The 19,470-nt window shown below is 47.9% G+C and overlaps 1 protein-coding gene across 1 annotated transcript in view; it reads right to left on the bottom strand.

Moving 5' to 3' along the window:
- The window catches only part of LOC126456345 (uncharacterized), a 52,012-nt gene extending 33,348 nt beyond the window's left edge, over positions 1-18,664 (bottom strand). Inside the window, exon 1 of the mRNA XM_050092097.1 lies at positions 18,413-18,664. Coding sequence (XP_049948054.1) covers positions 18,413-18,664 — 252 coding nt within the window. The remainder of the gene's footprint in view (positions 1-18,412) is intronic.
- Positions 18,665-19,470: the final 806 nt, after the last annotated feature.

Raw genomic sequence — 19,470 nt, 5'->3', positions numbered from 1 at the left:
CGAATACAATCTGGCAGCATTCGTTCTCTTTGCAGCCTCCACTCACGCATACGTCCATTGCGATGCTGTTTGCTGTACCAGGATTTCTATGAAAAGACAGCATGCTGCCATTTCTGTGTCCAGTTTTGTAGTTGGAGGCTCCACTGGTGGCGCCCTTCTCCACGGCGTGTCAAGGGAAGTCTGAGCAGTGGGCCCGCGCTGACAGTCCGTTGTGTTCCACACGTTTTTGTTATGTGGACAGCTGGATCGCTGCAAACGAGCCCAACTCCTGATCAATGAAGGTGATTAGGTTGTAAGTTCCTGCATAGCCGAGCGTCATATCATAGGGCTTGTTGTATTGAATATGTCCCTCCTGAGCCCATCGATTCCACATTCGCCGGCAGTCGTGGGGTCCTGAACAACTCGAGCGACAATATTACGAAACGGTAAACAGCAGACAGTCTCGATAGATCACGGCCCTGCTGCTGTGGAGTTCGGGCATGTGCTGCTAGACATTTCTCCTTCTTGCACGATACATAACGTGATTAACTCGCACATCATCAATACTAATACGTGAAATTCTGAATGAGGAATTTTTGTATGTCCATCCTTTTAGCAGGAGGTCTCTGGGACGACGGCCGTCTACTGTCGTGACAAGTAAATAAAAACACTGAAGCGTTGAAACTGGTAGCGACAAAATAAAATAAAACCATAAGGACGAGTGTAGGTGTTTTCATTTACTTGTAACGAATGAGGAGTTAGCTGCGTAATCTTTACCTGTACCCAGAATGTACAAGGAGTGTTCAAATGTAAAGGTACGACACGTTGTGACAACCAAACCGACTGAAATTTGCATATTCCGCTTTGGGCTAAAATAGTGAAACATCTAGGAATGCGAATGAAGTGTTTAGCTTGGTTGTCCGAATGCACAGGCACATGACGTAGGAGAGAAACATGCAGTTGTGTATTGCGTCCATTTGACAGGCGTTGCTTGTGAAAACACCATGCCGTTCACAGAGCAAAATTCGACGACTGAGGAGCAGCAAGATGTTATCAGATTTCAAACTGCGGAAGGGGTTAACTCGATCGATATTCTTCCCCGGATGGTGGCCGTGTACGGAAGAGACTACGTGTCCAAGTCAGTGAGGAAGCGGAGCACCCGTTTCCTGAAGACCAGGAGAATTGGAGTGATGAACCGAAAACAGGTCAGGCAAACAAGGTAATTGCGGCCGAACTCATTTTTGGAACACAACCTGCGATCAGCTTAGAGACAGAAGTGATGACACTTTATGCAGGACCTGACCGTCATTTTGCAGGACAATGCTCAAGCACGTACAGTGCAAGCTGTTACTTATTTGTTTGACTGATGGGGCTGCTAAGTGCTATACCACCTACTGCACTCCCCTGACTTAAGCCCTCGTGAGTTCAACTCGATTTCTAAACTGAAGTAAACACTTCGCGGCATTCGCTTCAGAGCTGCTACAGATTCGTCTGGCAATAGACCACGCTGCTCGAAGTGTCAACACAACAGGCATGGCTAAAAGTATCCTACGACTTCCACATCGCTGGCAACGGGTTATACACAATGCTGGTGACTACTTTGAATGTCAGTAAAACTTTGAAACACGTATATATTTTGTACGAGCTGTAAATAAATAGTTGCCACTATTAAAGTTCCAACCCTCCTATGTACTGGTAATCGTTAGTACCGTGGGCATTGCTTGCTGTCCTCCGAGTATCGCAATTTCAGTGGTCAGCAGTGCATTTTTAATTATCCTCCTACGATGTAGTGTATAGCCACTGTAGTGACTGACAATTCACAATTTTTCACAAACACAACTTTTATTTAAGTACGTTTACAAGGCTGATGATTGAACAACAAAAGAAAGGTAACAATAACGATGGCAGTAAAAGTCTCCTAATTGAGACAAACCAAAAAGTTCACTTCTAAATTTTCCACAGAGATTCGTGGTAACACACACACACACACACACACACACACACACACACACTAGTAAAAGTCCAGTTCAGAGACGAAGACGTAATCTTCAGCAGTCGAAGCTCACGAGGTCGGCATCCAGAATGAACTGAACTTCGGGGCTGGTTCTAACCCCAAATAGCTGTCTCCAGCCAATCAGGTTTTGGCATAGTGATACTTCCGGCAGGCCGCGGCTGGAACTCCCCCTGCACGAAGTAGTTCTTGGAATGTCTGTTTCCATTCTCTTGTATTAAATAGCCGGTGTTTACCATGGTGCTTTTGGTACGACTTGGACATATACAACCCAATCCTTTGTGGTGTAATATGGGTTTCTGGCCCTCAGGGGCTACCTTGGCTCGGGCGTAACACCACTCCCCCCTTGGAAAAGCTGGCGCGATACAGGTGATATCGCGCGGGGGGGGGGGGGGGGGGGAGGGGAGAGTACTAATACAGCCCGGTGCCGTAGGCTGATCTGCAGCTAAGTCCTTCTGATAGTGGAACCCGGCCGCCGGAGAGTAGGGGCGCCGTCTTCCGCGCGAGGCGGCTGGAACGCCGAAGCAGTGGCAGTTGCGGGGCGACGTCGGGCTGGGAAAGCGGCATGGGGATGTCCGTGTCATCCAAACGAGGCGGCGCCGAAGAGAGGCCGGGAAGTGGGTTCAGGGAAAGGTCCCGGAACTGCCCCAGGTTTGGAGTATACGGCGGTGTGGGGCTAGCAGCCGATGCTGCTGGCTATCTCTGGGAAGATCATCCACCAACTGAAGAGATGGCATCAACGTAGGCCCCAAGGTAGGAGCCAGCGACGGGAGAGAGAGGGGAGCCAGCATTTGGGGCTGCGGCTGCTCGAGGAAACGAGGACACAGTTGGTTGCAGTGACATGAAACCACCCTGTCGTCCAGGCGTACGTCGAACAGTTGTCGACCACAGGGCCGGATAATGATCCCCCGAAGCCAGCTGGGCCGGGGCCCGAAACTATGAGCCCACACCTTGGAGCCTGATGAGTATCGGGAAACGCCGGGCAGGGCTCGAGGTCCAACCGGCAGCAGGAGGAGACGGAGTAGGGTCTGAGGCTGGCGACCAAGGAGCAGTCCGGCTGGACTCTTGTCCCCACTGGTGTGGCCCTGCAGGTACTGAGAAATAATGTAAGAGCTTCTTCCTGAGAATGGTACTCCATCCTCTGTGTAATTCTTCATCTGAGTTTTAAAAGTGAAAACAAGGCTACAGAGGAGCACCTCGTTGACGGCCACCAGTTGATGGCGGATGGAGAAGAAGAACTGGAGGTCAGCCTGGGCGTGAGGCAGAGGAAGCATCAGCCAGCCGCAGAGAACATAGCGGCGCACCAGTTGTAGGAACGGATCTACGGTCGTCGCTGCGGCCACCCACTCAGCCGTGACTGGGAATGCACCTAACGCATCCTGTGTGTCGTCATTGACTTGAAAAATTAGGAGGTCTGACGAATCGAATGCTGAATACTGGCCGGAGGAGAGCTGAGGCAAGGTATTGGCGTTGGCATGCTGGGAGGTGGGCCGGAAATGGATGGTGTACCTAAAATGTGAAAGGAATAGGGCCCATCACTGCTGGTGGTGGGAAGTCTTTGTGGGTAACTGGGATGATGGGGAAAATAAGGGCACGAGGGGCTTATGGTCAGTGACTAAGCGAAATGATGTACCATAAAGGTATGGCATGAATTTGCTACAGGCAAACATGATGGCTAGGGCCTCCTTCTCAATTTGGGAATATTTGCATTGGGCATCTGTAAGGGATTTAGATATGTACACCACCAGGCGTTCTGATCCATCCTGTAGACAGTGCGAAAGGACAGCCCCAACACCATAGTCTGAGGTGTCCGTAGCCAAGAGGAGAGGAAGAGAGGGTTTATATGGCCGCAGAGCGCAACCTCCGCTTTAAGGTTTGGAAAGCTGATTCACAAGCCGGGAACCAACGAAAAGGCACGTTCTTTCGGCATAGGTGATGGAGGGGCGGCGATGTCGGCGGCGGAGGGAATGAATTTTCGATAGTAAGCAATTTTACCCAGGAAAGACCGCAATTGGTGGACTTCGCATGGATGAGGAAGGACCATTATAGCGGCGATGTGGGAGGTGGTAGGCGATATGCCATCGCAGGAAATGATATGACCCAGATATGAGATAGCAGGTTGCATTTTAGGCCCTCAGTCTGCAGGCACAGGAACAATTGTGGTAGATGACTGTGATGTTCATTCGCGGTGTGGCCGATAACAACGATGTCGTCTAGGTAGTTTATACTAGAGGCCGTCAGCTGTCGCCGTATTCCCGCTCGTTTTCGTAAGCGAGACTGAGCAGCGAGAATGCTGCCTGCGAGATTATCGTGTTCCGAGCGCGGTCTCGATAACGAGGCGACCCGACGCTCTCGGCTGGCCACCTGCAGCGCCGCCGGTCGCATGGGGCCGTTCCGAACGCGGATCGTACTGTGTGCGGCTATCCGAGTTACAAGTATACTAGTAACGAACATGCACGTGTGGCATGTCACAGTTGTGCTGGTATGTGTGAACGCATTTTGGGAGATTTAAGACACATTTCGGTCGAACGAATCAAAACTGAGACATTCCAACAAATCCAGTCCACGTAATTACAAAAGTAAAGCTGCCATAGCTGGCTGAAAATAAACAAACCACAGCAACAGACATAAGAAAAACTACAAAAAGCCGGATCTACCTGTTGCTAAAGCTGAAAGAACCTTAAGATTACGATGCTTGAACTCAACAAAGGGAAATGCGTTACGGAATGATGTTCTGAGGTAACTCATCACTTAGAAAGAAAATACTGATTGCACAATAGAGAGCAGTAAAAATAATATGTGATGTTCACTCACGGAAATCACGTAGGCACAATAATCTTCAAGGAGGTTGGCATTTTAACTGCGCCGTCAAAATATATATATTTGCTACTGACATTCGTTATAAACAGCCCATCACAGTTTGAGAAGAACAGTGTTGTCCATAGGGAGAACACTAGAGGGAAAAAAGATCTTACCCACTGTTAAAGCTGTCAGTGGCTCAGAAAGGAGTTCAGTATGCAATAACAAATATCTCTGATTACTTGCCCAATAACATAAAATGTCTGGCAGGTAGCAAAGTAATTTCAAATCTAACTTAAAAATTAAAATGTCTGGCAGGTAGCAAAGTGAGTTTTAAATCGAACTTAAAAATCACTTCTCCTGGACAACTCCTTCGGTTCCATTGAAGAATGTCTATTGAAAAGGTGGTAGCCAGAGGAAAAAAAAGACGCTCTTTCCACATCATTTCCATAAAACAATCATTCAAATGATCTATCGAAAATTTAACTAACTGACCAACCAAAGGCTGTTGTACCGGCAGTCGTACAATAGCACCCAAAAGAAAAACGATTCAAAGCAGCAGCTGAGGAACCGATCCACCTGCTAAACAGTACGCTGCAATAAATCTGTTATTTAGTGAGGACGTATTGTCTTATACACAACCAATTTTCTACTAATCAAGCGATGTAAACGACTGTAGTACACAATAATAAACTCATTTTATTAAAAGAAAGTGTACATATTCAAAATGAATAATGTAGAATATAGTTTCGCAAATTAATCTGAAACCTTAATTCAGCAGTCCCATTTCTGAAGATATTGCACTGCAGTTGAGTGTGTTCTCCTGTTAGTACCATAGTTAAACAACAATTTACTTTACTTAGTATGAAGTATGTAATATTCACTGCGTAATTGTGCAGTCATTACTTATCACTTCTCAGTATTATATTTGATTACGTACACATCTCAGAAGACCAGTTGTCAGTTGCCTTTGCTTCTGTGATTCAAATTTAGGTTATTTGTTTCTCTTACTGTTATGGATGATGAGAATATCATTAACGCGATCGGAATCTAGGCAACTTCTTTTCTGAGTCAGTACCAACCCTGCCTTACTAAAATTTCTTTCACTCGAGGCACTACTGGCAGGTATACAGAAAACCTCTTTGCTGAGTTTGCTGAGTTTCGACAGGGTACGCTAATTTGTTTTCCACCATGAAAGAAGGTCTGTGAACTCATCGTTTGGACTCTCCATGTTCATGTATTTCTCAATCTCATCTTTCGATTTTGAGGTGAATGTTCGCCAATTTTGAAATTTTCTTGTGGGAGAAGGCATGACATCTTTGGTTACGTTCGTATCAACAACATTATTTAACATTTTTCGCACATCTTGATGAATTTTTTCTCTTCTTTCTTCGGGAAAAACTAATAGTTCCTTGAAACAGGGATGCAAGAACCTTGCCACGTAATGAATGTCACGTAGCTCATTTAGAACTTTCTGTTTTATAAACAGTTCTGCCCTTTTCTTTAGCTTACACATTGTCAGATCGTCGGTTCCAGTTTCGCAGAGACCTATCAGTTTCAAAATCCACGGCACTACAAATGATAGTGTTGGCTCATTGTCTCCTTCCAAATCGTCCGTGGCCTCTTTGAAAACTTTCAGAAATTGAATAACGCTTTCCACAGTCGCATTCTGATACGACGTCATCATCTCGTGTTTGTTTGAATCACGCAAAACGGTCTCTATTTGGTCTCTCTGTGAATGGAATGAGTCTAACATCATGTACACACTGATCCACCTGGTTTCTACGTCATGGTGTAAAGTTTTATCTGATCTCGCGACTAAGCCAGATCGCTTCATAAAGCCTACTAGTTTACTTACGTACAGTCAGGATGGAGTCATACACTGCAGGAATCTCATCCATTAAGAAACCTTCATTGAATGTGTGCCTCAGTGCTGTATTAATACAGTGCATCACACATGGGAGTCGTTTGTGTGTTTCTAGTGCTTTCTTGATGTTAGCTCCTTGATCTGTAACGAAAGTACCCTGTCTTAGTTCCGAGGACGTTGTCTGCAACTCTGCTATTTGTTCATATATTTCCGTAATGATATGTTCACCAGTCTTGGCAACATCTGGAAACCTCGTAGTTAAGAATACCCTGTTTTGTAGTATCCATTTGTTCGTCGACTCATCAATATAACTGGATGTGACAGTCAGGTAATGGGTCTTACGATAACTGTCTGTCCACAGATCGCACGTCATTGAACACTGGTTTTTAGCAATTGCGTCTTTCACTACTGGAATAAGTTAACTCCTGACTTCATCAGCCAATTCCTTAATATGTAGTGCTACAGTCCTTGGGGAAGGTAGCACGTCTTGGGCGGTGATTTGTCCATATTTTGCTCCTGTATTTATCAGTTCTTGAGCTAAGCTTGTGAATCCTTCACCACTTACCATATTAAATGGTCGGAGGTCTGTTGCACACATTAAAACACATTTGTCCCTAATAGATATTTTATCAGCACTGGCAGCTGCAACGCTTGACAAGTGTCGATTATCCTTACATTTATGTCTGTTCATTCCAGTTGTGCTTCTTTTGTAAGCAAGCAATGTTCCACAATTTCGATTTTGGCACTGAACGTAATCAACTGGAAGATGTGTATCTCTTTCAACAACTACCTGAAACAGTCGTAATAAACACCTTCATGTATGTTTCTCGAAGACAATTTTTCTTTTCGTTTAAGGACACAAGAAACATATCAGTTCATTAAAAACGCTAGACAAACGAAGCGATTCGATTAATCAAATACTATCACGTATCGAATTCGGAAGCTCTATTCTGTAATTATTTAGTAACAATCAAAGGGCTTACCTTAAATTTTTCCCAACTGGAACTGCCACTCCTCACTCCCACTTTATTTATCAGAATGTACGTCCCATCATCAAGTTTCTTCAACACAACATCTTTTGTGATGGTAGTCATTGCATTGGTCCCGGTTCCGCAACTGCTCATGCTGAGTTTAGTCCCGTGACAGTTAACTGCCTACCGCTACGTTACGATAATGCGAGTCTCTCCCACCTCACGCGCCTGTGCCAGCGATAGTGAGCCGCGTACTCAGCGAGAAGCGAGCGAGACTGAGCATCGTTTTGACGTGCTCTAGTTTATACAACCTGTCACATCCTGCAAGAGCTGTTCCAAGTAACACTGAAAGATGGCCGGTGCACTAGTGATGCCGTAGTCTACATGAGGCGGTTCAACCAGAACAGCTCAAATGGTGTGTTGAGGATGGCCAAGTGAGTAGAAGGCTCATCGAAAGGTATTTGGAGGTAGGCCGCGGTAAGATTGATCTTCGAAAAAAATTACCACCCTGCGATCTTGGAGAACAGGTCCTCTGGACGCAGGAGGGGCTAGTCTTCAACCTGTATCTGAGGGTTAAGTGTAGTCTTGAAGTCGCCTCAAACTCGTAGACGCCCCTCTGGTCTCTTGAGAACGACCAAGGGTGTCGCCCACGAACTGTAATGGACAGGAGTGACTACTCCCTCCATGGTGAGAAAGTCCATTTCTTGTTGAAGAGGCTGCTGGAGGGCATGGGGAACCTGCTGCACTCGGAAGTACTTCGGGCGGGCAGACGGTTTCAGTTGGAGCGATGCATGAAAATCTTGAGCACAGCCGACGCCCGGCGAGAAGAGGTCCTGGAATACCGTTAACAAGGTATCGACTGCTCGAAACGGAACCTAGGAAGACACCAGATGAACACTGTCGTCGATGGCGAAGGCATCAAACCTAAAGAGATCCACCGTGGCCGCATTGTTGACCACAAGGAAGGTAACTGTCCGGCGGACCTATTTATACAGGATGTAAGCCGTGAAATGACCCAAGAGGGCGATTGCTTGCTTATTATAAGTAAGGAGGCGCCAAGGTGTTGGCGCCAGGGGGGGGGGGGGCGCCCCTGTCTTCGCACAAGAGGAATAGGTGATCGGTGAGACCGCTGCTCCAGTGTCCACCTGCATCTGCAGCGGCCGACCGTTGACCTGAACGTCGATCATCAACTTGGAAGATCCTGAAGACTGCATCTGGTTGATATCCACGGGTATTGGCCCCCAACGGTCTTTGGCCGGATGCGGAGGGGGCTGCCGAGATCGGCAGACCGAACTGACATGTCCGTTACGGGTACACACTGCACAATACGCCCACCTGTCAGGACAGTCTTCCCGTGCATGGTTCTTAAAGCATCCCAGCAGGACGGCAGCAGGAGGGGCTGGCGGCGCGGGAACCTCCGTGCGCCGATGGTCTGCGCCGGACCCGCGGAGCCGTCCGAGGACGCTAATTCCTGGACAGGGCGGCTGCGCTGTCGACGCTGTGCACAACAGCACGGTCGGCGCCGCTCGTCGGAGTGGACGGCGGCGACGTCTTCGGCCTCCGCCAGCGATGCGACAGGCTCTGAGGCGTCGTGGTCGCGGAGGGCCGCCACTTCCGATCAGGATTCCAAACGCTTGTTGGCCGCCGTACAGACTCCGTACTTGAATGCTAGACCAATGATCTGGTCCAGAGTAGGTTCGTCGAGTCTGAGGAAAGTCGCGTCAGGGGAGGCCTGGATGAGGTGGACGCGGATCATCTCGTCCGCGTAGGATTCTTTGGAGACTCGTGTGTTGAAGTGACATTTCCGGCTGAGACCTTGCAGTTCCGCTGCCCACTGTCGATAGGATTGACCAGCCTTCTTGCGACACTGGTAAAATTCGACACGGGCAGCCAACATGTGGAACTGTCGTCGATAGTAAGGCGCGAGAACCTCAAAAATCTGGGAGAAAGTCAAAGAATCCGGAGGTCGAGGTTGGAGTTTCGTCAAGAGAACATACACTTTGGACTGGTTCGAGGACAAAAGTAGGAAAGACGAGCAGTCTCTTGAAAAACCTGGTGCTTTTGAAAATGCTCGTGGAGCCGCTTCTCGTATGTTTCCCAGTTTTCAGCATCCTCGTTGAAAGCGGGAAACGGCGAGGGTGGCGGAACCGGGCGGTTTTGCAAGAGTTCCGTAAATAAAGGTTCCCGTGTACCCTGAGATTTCTTTCAAAACTGTTGGAAACCTTGTAGTAAGTCTAGCTGCTGAAGTACAACTTCCGCCACGAGGAAGGCACACGCACCACCAACTCGTCGCCACTTGTGTAGTGACTGACAATTCGCAATTTTTCACAGACACAACTTTTATTTAAGTACGTTTACAAGGCTGATGACTCAACAACAAAAGAAAGGTAACAATAACGATACCAGTAAAAGTCTCCTAATTGAGGCAAACCAAAAAGTTCACTTCTAAATTTTCCACAAAGGTTCATGGTAACACACACACACACACACACACACATACACACACACTCACACACACACACACACACACACACACACATTAGTGAAAGTCCAGTTCAGAGACGAAGACGTAATCTTCAGCAGTCGAAGTCCACGAGGTCGGCATCCAGAGTGAACTGAACTTCAGGACTGGTTCTAGCCCCTAAATAGCTGTATCCAACCAATCAGGTTTTGGCGTAGTCATACTTCCTGCAGGCTGTGGCTAGAGCTCCCCCTGCAGGATGTAGTTCTCGGAATGACTGTTTCCATTATCTTGCATGTAAATAGCTGGTGTTTACCATGGTGCTTTTGGTACGCCTTGGACATAGACAACCCTGTCTTCTGTGGTGTAATATGGGTTGCAGGCCCTCTGGGGCTACCTTGGCTCCGGCATAACAACCGCCTCGACATCTTCTTACATAGCCGCGTCATTTCCGTACCGAGAAATGTACCACAGTGACTGATATGCTGGACTCACATTCACAAGGCGTGGAATTCAAATCCCCATATCGGCATCCTGGTCTGCGTGTAGACTAACTGAACCGCAGTACATGTTTCCATTGGTCATTAGTCCATGTTTTGTGTTTTTGAAGCTTGAGCAAGCTTCTCCTTTGCAGTAACACGGTTTTTAAGTGGTGTGCCAACAGAAACTCTGCATAAAAACGTGTTTTACGCGTTTTAGGTCGAAAAGTTTCAGTTGACTCTTTGTCATACAGCACACATTAACCTCGTGTTAGTGTCTTACTCTTAGAGGTAACGAACATAACAAGCTTCTTCAATGCCCACCACGCTTTACGAAAAACTGAACATTAAGTCTATGTTTGGTATTCTGTTTTTCAGGTGATTGCTTATGTTGTTATGTAAAGTGCCCTCCACCACACACCGTTGGGTGGCTTGCGGAGTATAAACGTAGATGTAGATGTATGTAATTGTACATAAAAGCGATTCATTTATTTTAACTTCCTCCATCCCCTCCTTGCCTCATAGAGACGCTCGGTGTTCGACGGGAGTGAACAGAATCTTGACCTTTTAATGTAGCTTTATTCTATATGGTACAGTCACATTAATGCGACCACCTATCAAATGCCTGAACAGCCGCCTTTCGCCGTATGAACGTGCAGGAAGGGGACAATGAGGTCCTGGAAGGTACCAGCAGGGGTGTGGAGCCATTCCGACTCCAGCGCCGTGGCCAGCTGTGCAGTGTTCAGCAGTTGAGGTTGCATGACGCAAACAGCCCGATCGAGGTGATCCCACAGTCTCGACTGGGTTTTAATTCGAGGGATTTGATGGCGTCCGCATGTCGTGATCGTGCTGTAGCGTTCTCGCTTCCCGTGCCCCGGTTCCCGGGTTCGATTCCCGGCGGCGTCAGGGATTTTTCTGCCTCGTGACAACTGGGTGTTGTGTGATGTCGGTAGGTTAGTTAGGTTTAAGTAGTTCTAAGTTCTAGGGGACTGATGACCATAGATGTTAAGTCCCATAGTGCTCAGAGCCATTTGAACCATTTTTGATTTGATGTCCAGGGGAGTACGATAACCTCTTCAAATCACGCACGTACGTGGCGAGCTGTGTGAGACGCTGCGTTGTCCTGCTGGTAAATGCCATCGTGCAGAGTATTGGCTGGTTGGTTCGGGGTATAAGGGGACCAAACTACTGGGTTTCAGTCCCTCGCGCAGACGAAAAATAAATTGCATGTAGGAGTGGACATGGTCCCCAAAGACATATGCATACTTGTGTTGATCAATTGTGTCTTCCAGAATGATGAGAGGCCCAGCGAATGCCACGAACGCTCCCTCTTCCCGCCTGAAGCCTTCCGACGATTGTTACAGCGCCGTACACGCCAAAGAACAACTGTCTGATGGAGCATAAAAAGTGATTCACCAGGCGAGCCCATGTTTCACCATTAGTGGGTGTCCAGTTGCGGTATTGGCGTGAAAATTCCATCCTTCGTCGCCGATGAACAGCAGTCAGCATGGTTGCATGAAACACGCGCCTGCTGCACAGGCCTATAAGCAGTAACTTCCGCTGAACGGTCATTGAGGAGACAAAGTTCGTAGCCCCTTGTTTCACCTGGTCTGTCAGTTGCTCAATAGTTGCATGTCTGTTCGTTCTGTACACAGCTCTGCTGCCGTTGTTCACACCTGTCATCTTTGGCCCGTGGTGCACCACAGTCGCCTCGGCGCCGGTTTCTGATAGCGACGGTTTTTGATAGCGCCCTTTTGCAGTGCACGGTGTACTTTACCACAACGGCAGGCAAATACTACACAGACTTAGCCGTTTCGGAAATGCTTCCACCCTTAGCCCGAAAGCCAATGATCATGTGCTTCTGGAAGTCAGGTAAATCGCTCCTTTTTCGGGTTAGAAAATGTCTGCACTGTTTTCTTCGTCTCCACAGACACACTTTATATATCCTCCACTGGTAGTGCTGTCACCAGCAGTCTGTGAATAGTTATTGCACGTTGACGTCGAACGTAGGCAGCGTTCAAATTAATGTGACTGGACCGTGTATAAGCAGCGATACAGAAATGTAAACATTCGAACTTCCGGTGGAGAGTGACGTCGATATGGAGTCAATAGATACAACACTGGTCATTAAAACTGCAACAACATGCTTGGGTATAAAAGTGAGTGGCATTTGAGCACAACCACGCAGAGCTAGGAACATCTACAGGGTGGTTATAACTAAACTTTGACTACTTGAGAGGGCCCCCATGAAAATTAAAATTATTTCGTTGCCAACATCTTCTTTAATACATATTTGCTTGTGAGTAATGTAGAACTGGCGTGTACGTAGGTATTAGAAGTGACGTATGCGTTGGTCTAATTGTTTTCGTTTTTAGCTCTTTAATAGCTTCTTCTGTAGGAGTTTCACGGCAGATAAAACATTTAATTTTAGGATGTACAGTGTGTGATGCGTTAGATCAGGGAGGTGCTATAGATACTAATTAAGGCGCACAGTTTTTAAAAAGAGTTGTACGAGTGTATAAGCTGTCATAAGAGCTGGAAAAATCAAAGCAAGATGTTCAGAGACTAGGGCTCGATTTCGAAGATTCCCAGGGAAACTGTCATCAACTGGGGGGTGGGGGTGTGCTATCTACTTTGGAGTAGATAGCAAATAGAAAAAAAATGGCTCTGAGCACTATGGGACTTAACTTCTGTGGTCATCAGTCCCCTAGAACTTAGAACTACTTAAACCTAACTAACCTAAGGACATCACACACATCCATGCCCGAGGCAGGATTCGAACCTGCGACCGTAGCAGTCGCACGGTTCCGGACTGAGCGCCTTAACCGCGAGACCACAGCGGCCGGCAGCAAATAGAAAATGAAAGGCTAAATGACCCAGTGGAGCAGTTACAAAGGCAGTGTGATTGCAAGGGTACACAGCTCTCAAAACTGCAACCACAGAAGCAAGATTTGATGAAGAAGACCGGAAACCGGAACAAAGGAATGATGATCTGGAAAGAATTGACTTTTCACTTCCCCAAATTGCCACATGTCCCTATACCCAGTAGAATTTCAGTAGGTTCCCTCGCTGTTGTAAGACCTACAGTTGATTGTTTATTAACTGGGTAACGTCTTTAGCGCTAGTACTAAACTTTTATGAGGCGAATGTCAATAAAGGCCACAAAATTATGAAAACTTGAACTGCGAAGGAAAACATAAAGACCTCCCTTAAATTATGCACACGCACTCGCCAACACATACAAAACAATGAAAATCACGATGTCAGATCGAAAACTTACAGAAAAAAGGAAAATGCAGTGGAAAGAATTAAAATAATATTGCAGATGGCTGTGGTTGGCTGATCGCTGGAATAAAAGGGATGACGCAGTTAATGTACAACACACTGGAAACTCCAACTTAAAAGCATAGGCCAGACTCCAGACACTTCACAAAATTTTAAATGCTTTATCACACTTACATAAGTACGTAGGCTTTCGCGACCGGTGTCCTATTGAATATAATAATTTTGGGTGTTAGACTGAGTCACTATGAAACACTGAATTGCCGACGTTTCGGGTGACTTTGCAGCGGTCCTCTTCAGCGCGGTTAACTGTATTACAATGACCTGCCTAATATCCAAAACGATTTTATTCACTTGTCTCGTCATCAGCTACAACATGGGCAGACCCCGATCTCTATTTGCTTCTGCCCTCCTATCACAATATAAACTGAGCTGACCAAAGTCATGGGATACCTTCTAGTGTTGTGTCGGACCTCATTTTGTCCGACGTAGTGCAGCAACTCGAATTGACACGCACTCAGTCGTTGGATGTCATCTGCAGAAATGTAGAGTTATGTTGCTCTATAGCCGTCCTTAACGGTGAAAGTGTTACCGATACAGAAATTTGTGCACGAACTGATCTCTCGATTATGTCCCATAAGTGTTCGGTATGTGACCAGATCATTCGCTCGAATTGTCCATAACGTTTTTCAAACCAATCGCAAGGAGCTGTGGCGCCGTGATATGGCGAATTGTGATCCACAAAAATTCCATCGATATTTAGGAACATGAAGTCCACGAATGACTGCAGGTGGTCTCCAAATAGCCGATCATAACCATTTCCAGTCAACGAGCGGTTTAACTGGAGCGCAGGACCCAGTCGATTCCATGCAACCACAGCCTACACCTTTATGGAGCCACCTCCAGCATGCCCAGTGACTTGTTGACAAATTTGGTTCACGGCTTCGTGGGGTCTGCGCCACACTTGAACCTTACCATCAGCTCTTACCAACTGAAATCGGGATTCACGCCGGCCGCAGTGGTCTAGCGGTTCAGGCGCTCAGTCCGGAACCGCGCGACAGTCGCAGGTTCGATTCCTGCCTCGGGCATGGGTGTGTGATGTCCTTAGGTTAGTTAGGTTTAAGTAGTTCTAAGTTCTAGGGGACTGATGACCTCAGATGTTAAGTCCCATAGTGCTCAGAGCCATTTGAACCACTTCGGGATTCACGTGACCAGGCCACAGATTTCCAGTCGACTGGTGTCCAACCGATATGGTCACGAGCCCAGGGGAGGCGTTAAGACGATATCCTGATATTAGGAAAAGCACTCACGTCCGTTGTCTGCTGCCATAGTCTGTTGACGCCAAATTTCGCCGCACCGTCCTAGCGGATACGTTCGTCGTACGTCCTACACTGATTTCTGCGGTTACATCAGGCAGTGTCGTTTGTCTGTTACCAGTGACAACTCTGCGGAAACGCCACTCCTCTCGGTGGTTAAGTAAAGGCCGAAGGCCATTGCGTTGTCCTTGGTGAGACGTAATGCCTGAAATGTGGCATTCTCGGCACACTCTTGACGTTGTGGATCCCGAAATATTGAATTTCCTAACGATTTCCAAAATGGAATGTCCCATGCGTCTAGGTCCCACGTTCAGAATCTGTTAATCCCCGTCATGCGATCACGTCGTAAACCTTTACACATGAATCACCTGAGTACAAATGACAGCTTCGCCAATGCGCTGCCCTTTTATACCTCGTGTATGCGATACTACCGCCTTCCGTATATGTGCATATCGCTATCCCATGATTTTTTGAAACTTCGGTGTAAAACGCACTCAGTTATAATGTGGCGTACAGTGATTTGCACGGTACAGGCATCACAGTGTAGGATGCGACGTGTTAGGATACGGCGGCCAATTCGGAGGCAGGCCAGGGCTACTTAATCTCGCCGGAGTAACCGGCACGTTGAACGTCACGGCCGGACAGTTGCTTCACCGACCGTAGCTTGTAGTCCCTCACTGCCAGCCACTCGTCGTCCCACAATTGCACAGATCTCGATTCACCAGCGAAATGATACTCTGCAAGGGAATGGCAGGTTGCGCCACGTCATGTCCCATGCAGGCGTTGTTGACGGCTCGTTCTACCTGTTCTGCTCCCCAAATCTCCACGTGCTCCAGTATCCAGGAGTACCTGCTTCTGTCGCAGCTGTAGGATGTACACTTGGTCATATGTTCACAAACCGCAGGTGGCAGCATAACGGCCCAAAAACGTTTTCCTTAGGATGATAGTAACCACCTAGGGTAGGATCAAATCAAAAACACATATAATGCAACAGCGGATGAGCCCTGTATTAAGTAAACGAGACTCTCACCGCCATTTGTACTCATACAGCTAACTAGCCGGCACAAACAGGAAAACCGAACAAAGACACAAACAGGAAAACCGAACAAAGACACAAACAAATCCCACACGACTCAACATAACGAGCGGCCGTTTTTATAATCGAATTGACCTCTCAGATTGCAACTTGGCATGATAGAGGTACGGTATCACTGCAGCTGGTCCCGGAAATGTCTTCGGGGACCAGCTGTAATGGTGAAACCTCTGCACTAACGTTTCCCAACTATCACGCATGAACTGTCGCTATTGGCACAAATCCGTCGGTAGCCCTATTATCCGCCCAGACTATCACAGAGGGATTTTTCCCATGGTGCTTGTCGTGGCAGTTTTATCCCTCTGGCCTTGAAACCCCTACCCTTCAATTGCTTTCCGTCTACTGTCTCCTCAATGGCACCGTATTGGTAAATGATCGCACGCAGACGTATAGACATCACAGATTTGCATCCTGTTACTTCTCTTTTTGAAAACTGACAATTTTGTCATAGGTGACACGAGAACCTTTCTGTTGGCTACCATGCAAGTGTAGGCATGAAAGTGGTCCAGTTCCTCGGTCATGTATTAACTGGACCATATTCTCTAATGGGTACCCATGGTGAGGAACGCTTCAAAGTGAATCTTGAACTACAATGAAGTTACAAAAGTCACTGGATATCGATGTGCACATGTACAGATGGCGGTATAAAAGGGCAGAGTATTGACGGAGCTGTCATTCTCGCTCCGGCGAATAATATGAAAAGGTATCCGACGTGGTTCTGGCCGCAGGACGCGAATGAAAGGGATTTGAACGCGGAATAACAGTTGGAGCTAGACGCATGGGACATACCATTTCGAAAGTCGTTAAGGTTCAAATGGTTCAAATGGCTCTGAGCACTATGCGACTTAACTTCCGAGGTCGTCAGTCGCCTAGAACTTAGAACTAATTAAACCTAACTAACCTAAGGACATCACACACATCAATGCCCGAGGCAGGATTCGAACCTGCGACCGCAGCGGTCGCTCGGCTGCAGACTGTAGCGCCTAGAACCGAGTCGTTAAGGAATTCAGTATTGCGAGATCGACATTGTCACGAGTGTGAAGAAAATACAAAATATCAGGCATCACCTCTTATCACGGACAATGCAGTGGTCGACGGCCTTCACTTAACGAGCAAGAACAGCGGCATTTGCATACAGTTGTCAGTACTACCAGACAAGAAAAAAAATGCAAATGTGTGTGAAATCTTATGGGATTTAACTGCTAAGGTCATCAGTCCCTAAGCTTACAAACTACTTAACCTAAATTATCCTAAGGACAAACACACACACCAATGCCCCAGGGAGGACTCGAACCTCCGCCGGGACCAGCCGCACAGTTCATGACTGCATCGCCTTAGACCGATCGGCTAATCCCGTGCGGCACCAGACAAGAAACACTGCGTGAAATAACCCCAGAAATCAATGTGGGACGTACGACGGACGTATCCATTAGGACAATGCAGCAAAATCTGACGTCATTGGCTTATGGTAGCAGACGACTGATGCATGTGCCTTTGCTAACAACAAGACATCGCCTGCAGCGTCTCTTCTGGGCTCGAGGCCATATCTGTTGAACCCTAGAGGACTGCAAAACCGTGGCCCAGTGAGATGAGTCCCAATTTCAGCTATTAAGAGCCAACGGTAGGGTTGGAGTGCGGCGGAGACCCCACGAAGCCACGGACCCAATTTGTTAACAAGGCACTGTGCAAGTCAGAGGTGGCTGCATAATGGTGTGGGCTGTGTTTGGATGGAATGGACTGGGTTCTCTGCTGCAACTGAAATGATCGTTGACTGGAAATGGTTATGTTTCCCCAGGTGGAGACAATCTGTATCCACTCATGGAGTACAGTTCGCAAACAAAGATGGCGGTTGGAACATTGTGGCCAGTTCGAGATAATGATTTGGCCATCCAGAATGCCCGGCATGAATCCCGTCGAACATTTATGGGACGGTTCATACACAAGATCCTGCACCAGCAACACTTTCGCAATTACGGACGGCTATAGAGGCAGCACGGCTCAGTGTTTCTGAAGAAACTTCCAACGCTTGTTGAGTCCATGGCACGTCGAGCTGCTGCACTGCGCTGGGCAAAGCGAGGCCTGACGCGGTATTGGAAGGTGTCCCAGGACTTTTGTCGCCCCAGTGTACTGCCTCGGACGGTGACTCGTGCATACCTTGTTGCTGGGCGCGTCGTCGGGGTCGGGCTGCGACGGCGGCCCGCCGCCCCCGGGCGGCCCGCCCTGGCCCGATACGACGGCCGCGACCGCCGCCAGGAGCGCCACGGTTGCGCCGAGCGCCGCCGCCCTGCAAGCTGTGTCCGCCGGCATGGTGGCTGGCCGCGCCACCCGCGCGCCGCTTTTAAAGCCGCCACTAAGCGCTTCCTGGTGTCGCGTGCCGCCCTGATGCCGCCGCCCTAATCGCCACATCTTAGTGCTGCGCCCTGCTATTCAGCGCAGCGCATCCGCAGCCCTCGGCCGACACGCGAACTGCACATCGTCAAGATACACTGCACTGATTTCGCTCAAATAGCCTTGTGACACACGGTTTCTGGGTGGCTACATCGAGTGAATTGCCTCCATAGAGATTCACAGTGGGGCAGGAAAGTAATACGAGGCGAACGTGAAAAGTTATCGTCCTGTAGGCGAGAAATGGGCTTATTTTCCGACCGTGTACTCAGTTACGAAGAGTAATCGTACAGTTTTAATTACGCGCTCCGACAGCCGTTTTTGGGAAGGTGCGCCAGTCCCATTAAGGACGAGGGCCGGTGGGCCAAACAGCCTGGTTGTGCGTTTTAGGCCGGCCGGGGTGGCCGTACGGTTCTAAGCGCTGCAGTCTGGAACCGAGCGACCGCTACGGTCGCAGGTTCGAATCCTGCCTCGGGCATGGATGTGTGTGATGTCCTTGGGTTAGTTAGGTTTAATTAGTTCTAAGTTCTAGGCGACTGATGACTTCAGACGTTAAGTCGCGTAGTGCTCAGAGCCATTTCAACCATTTGTTCATTTTTAGGCGGTTTCCCACAACCGACTTGATGAATACCGGGCTGGTACCGAATTCCCGCCTCAGTTACACTGTTGTTGTGGTCTTCAGTCCAGAAACTGGTTTGATGCAGCTCTCCATACTACTCTATCCTGTGCAAGCTTCTTCATCTCCCAGTACCTACTGCAACCTACATCCTTCTGAATCTGTTTAGTTTATTCATCCTTTCGTCTCCCTCTACGATTTTTGCCCTCCA

This window comes from Schistocerca serialis, chromosome 2 (genome assembly GCF_023864345.2).
Source record: "Schistocerca serialis cubense isolate TAMUIC-IGC-003099 chromosome 2, iqSchSeri2.2, whole genome shotgun sequence".
NCBI lineage: Eukaryota > Metazoa > Arthropoda > Insecta > Orthoptera > Acrididae > Schistocerca > Schistocerca serialis.
The sequence above is the reverse complement of the archived record's forward strand: the minus strand, read 5'-3'. Positions and strand labels throughout refer to the sequence as shown.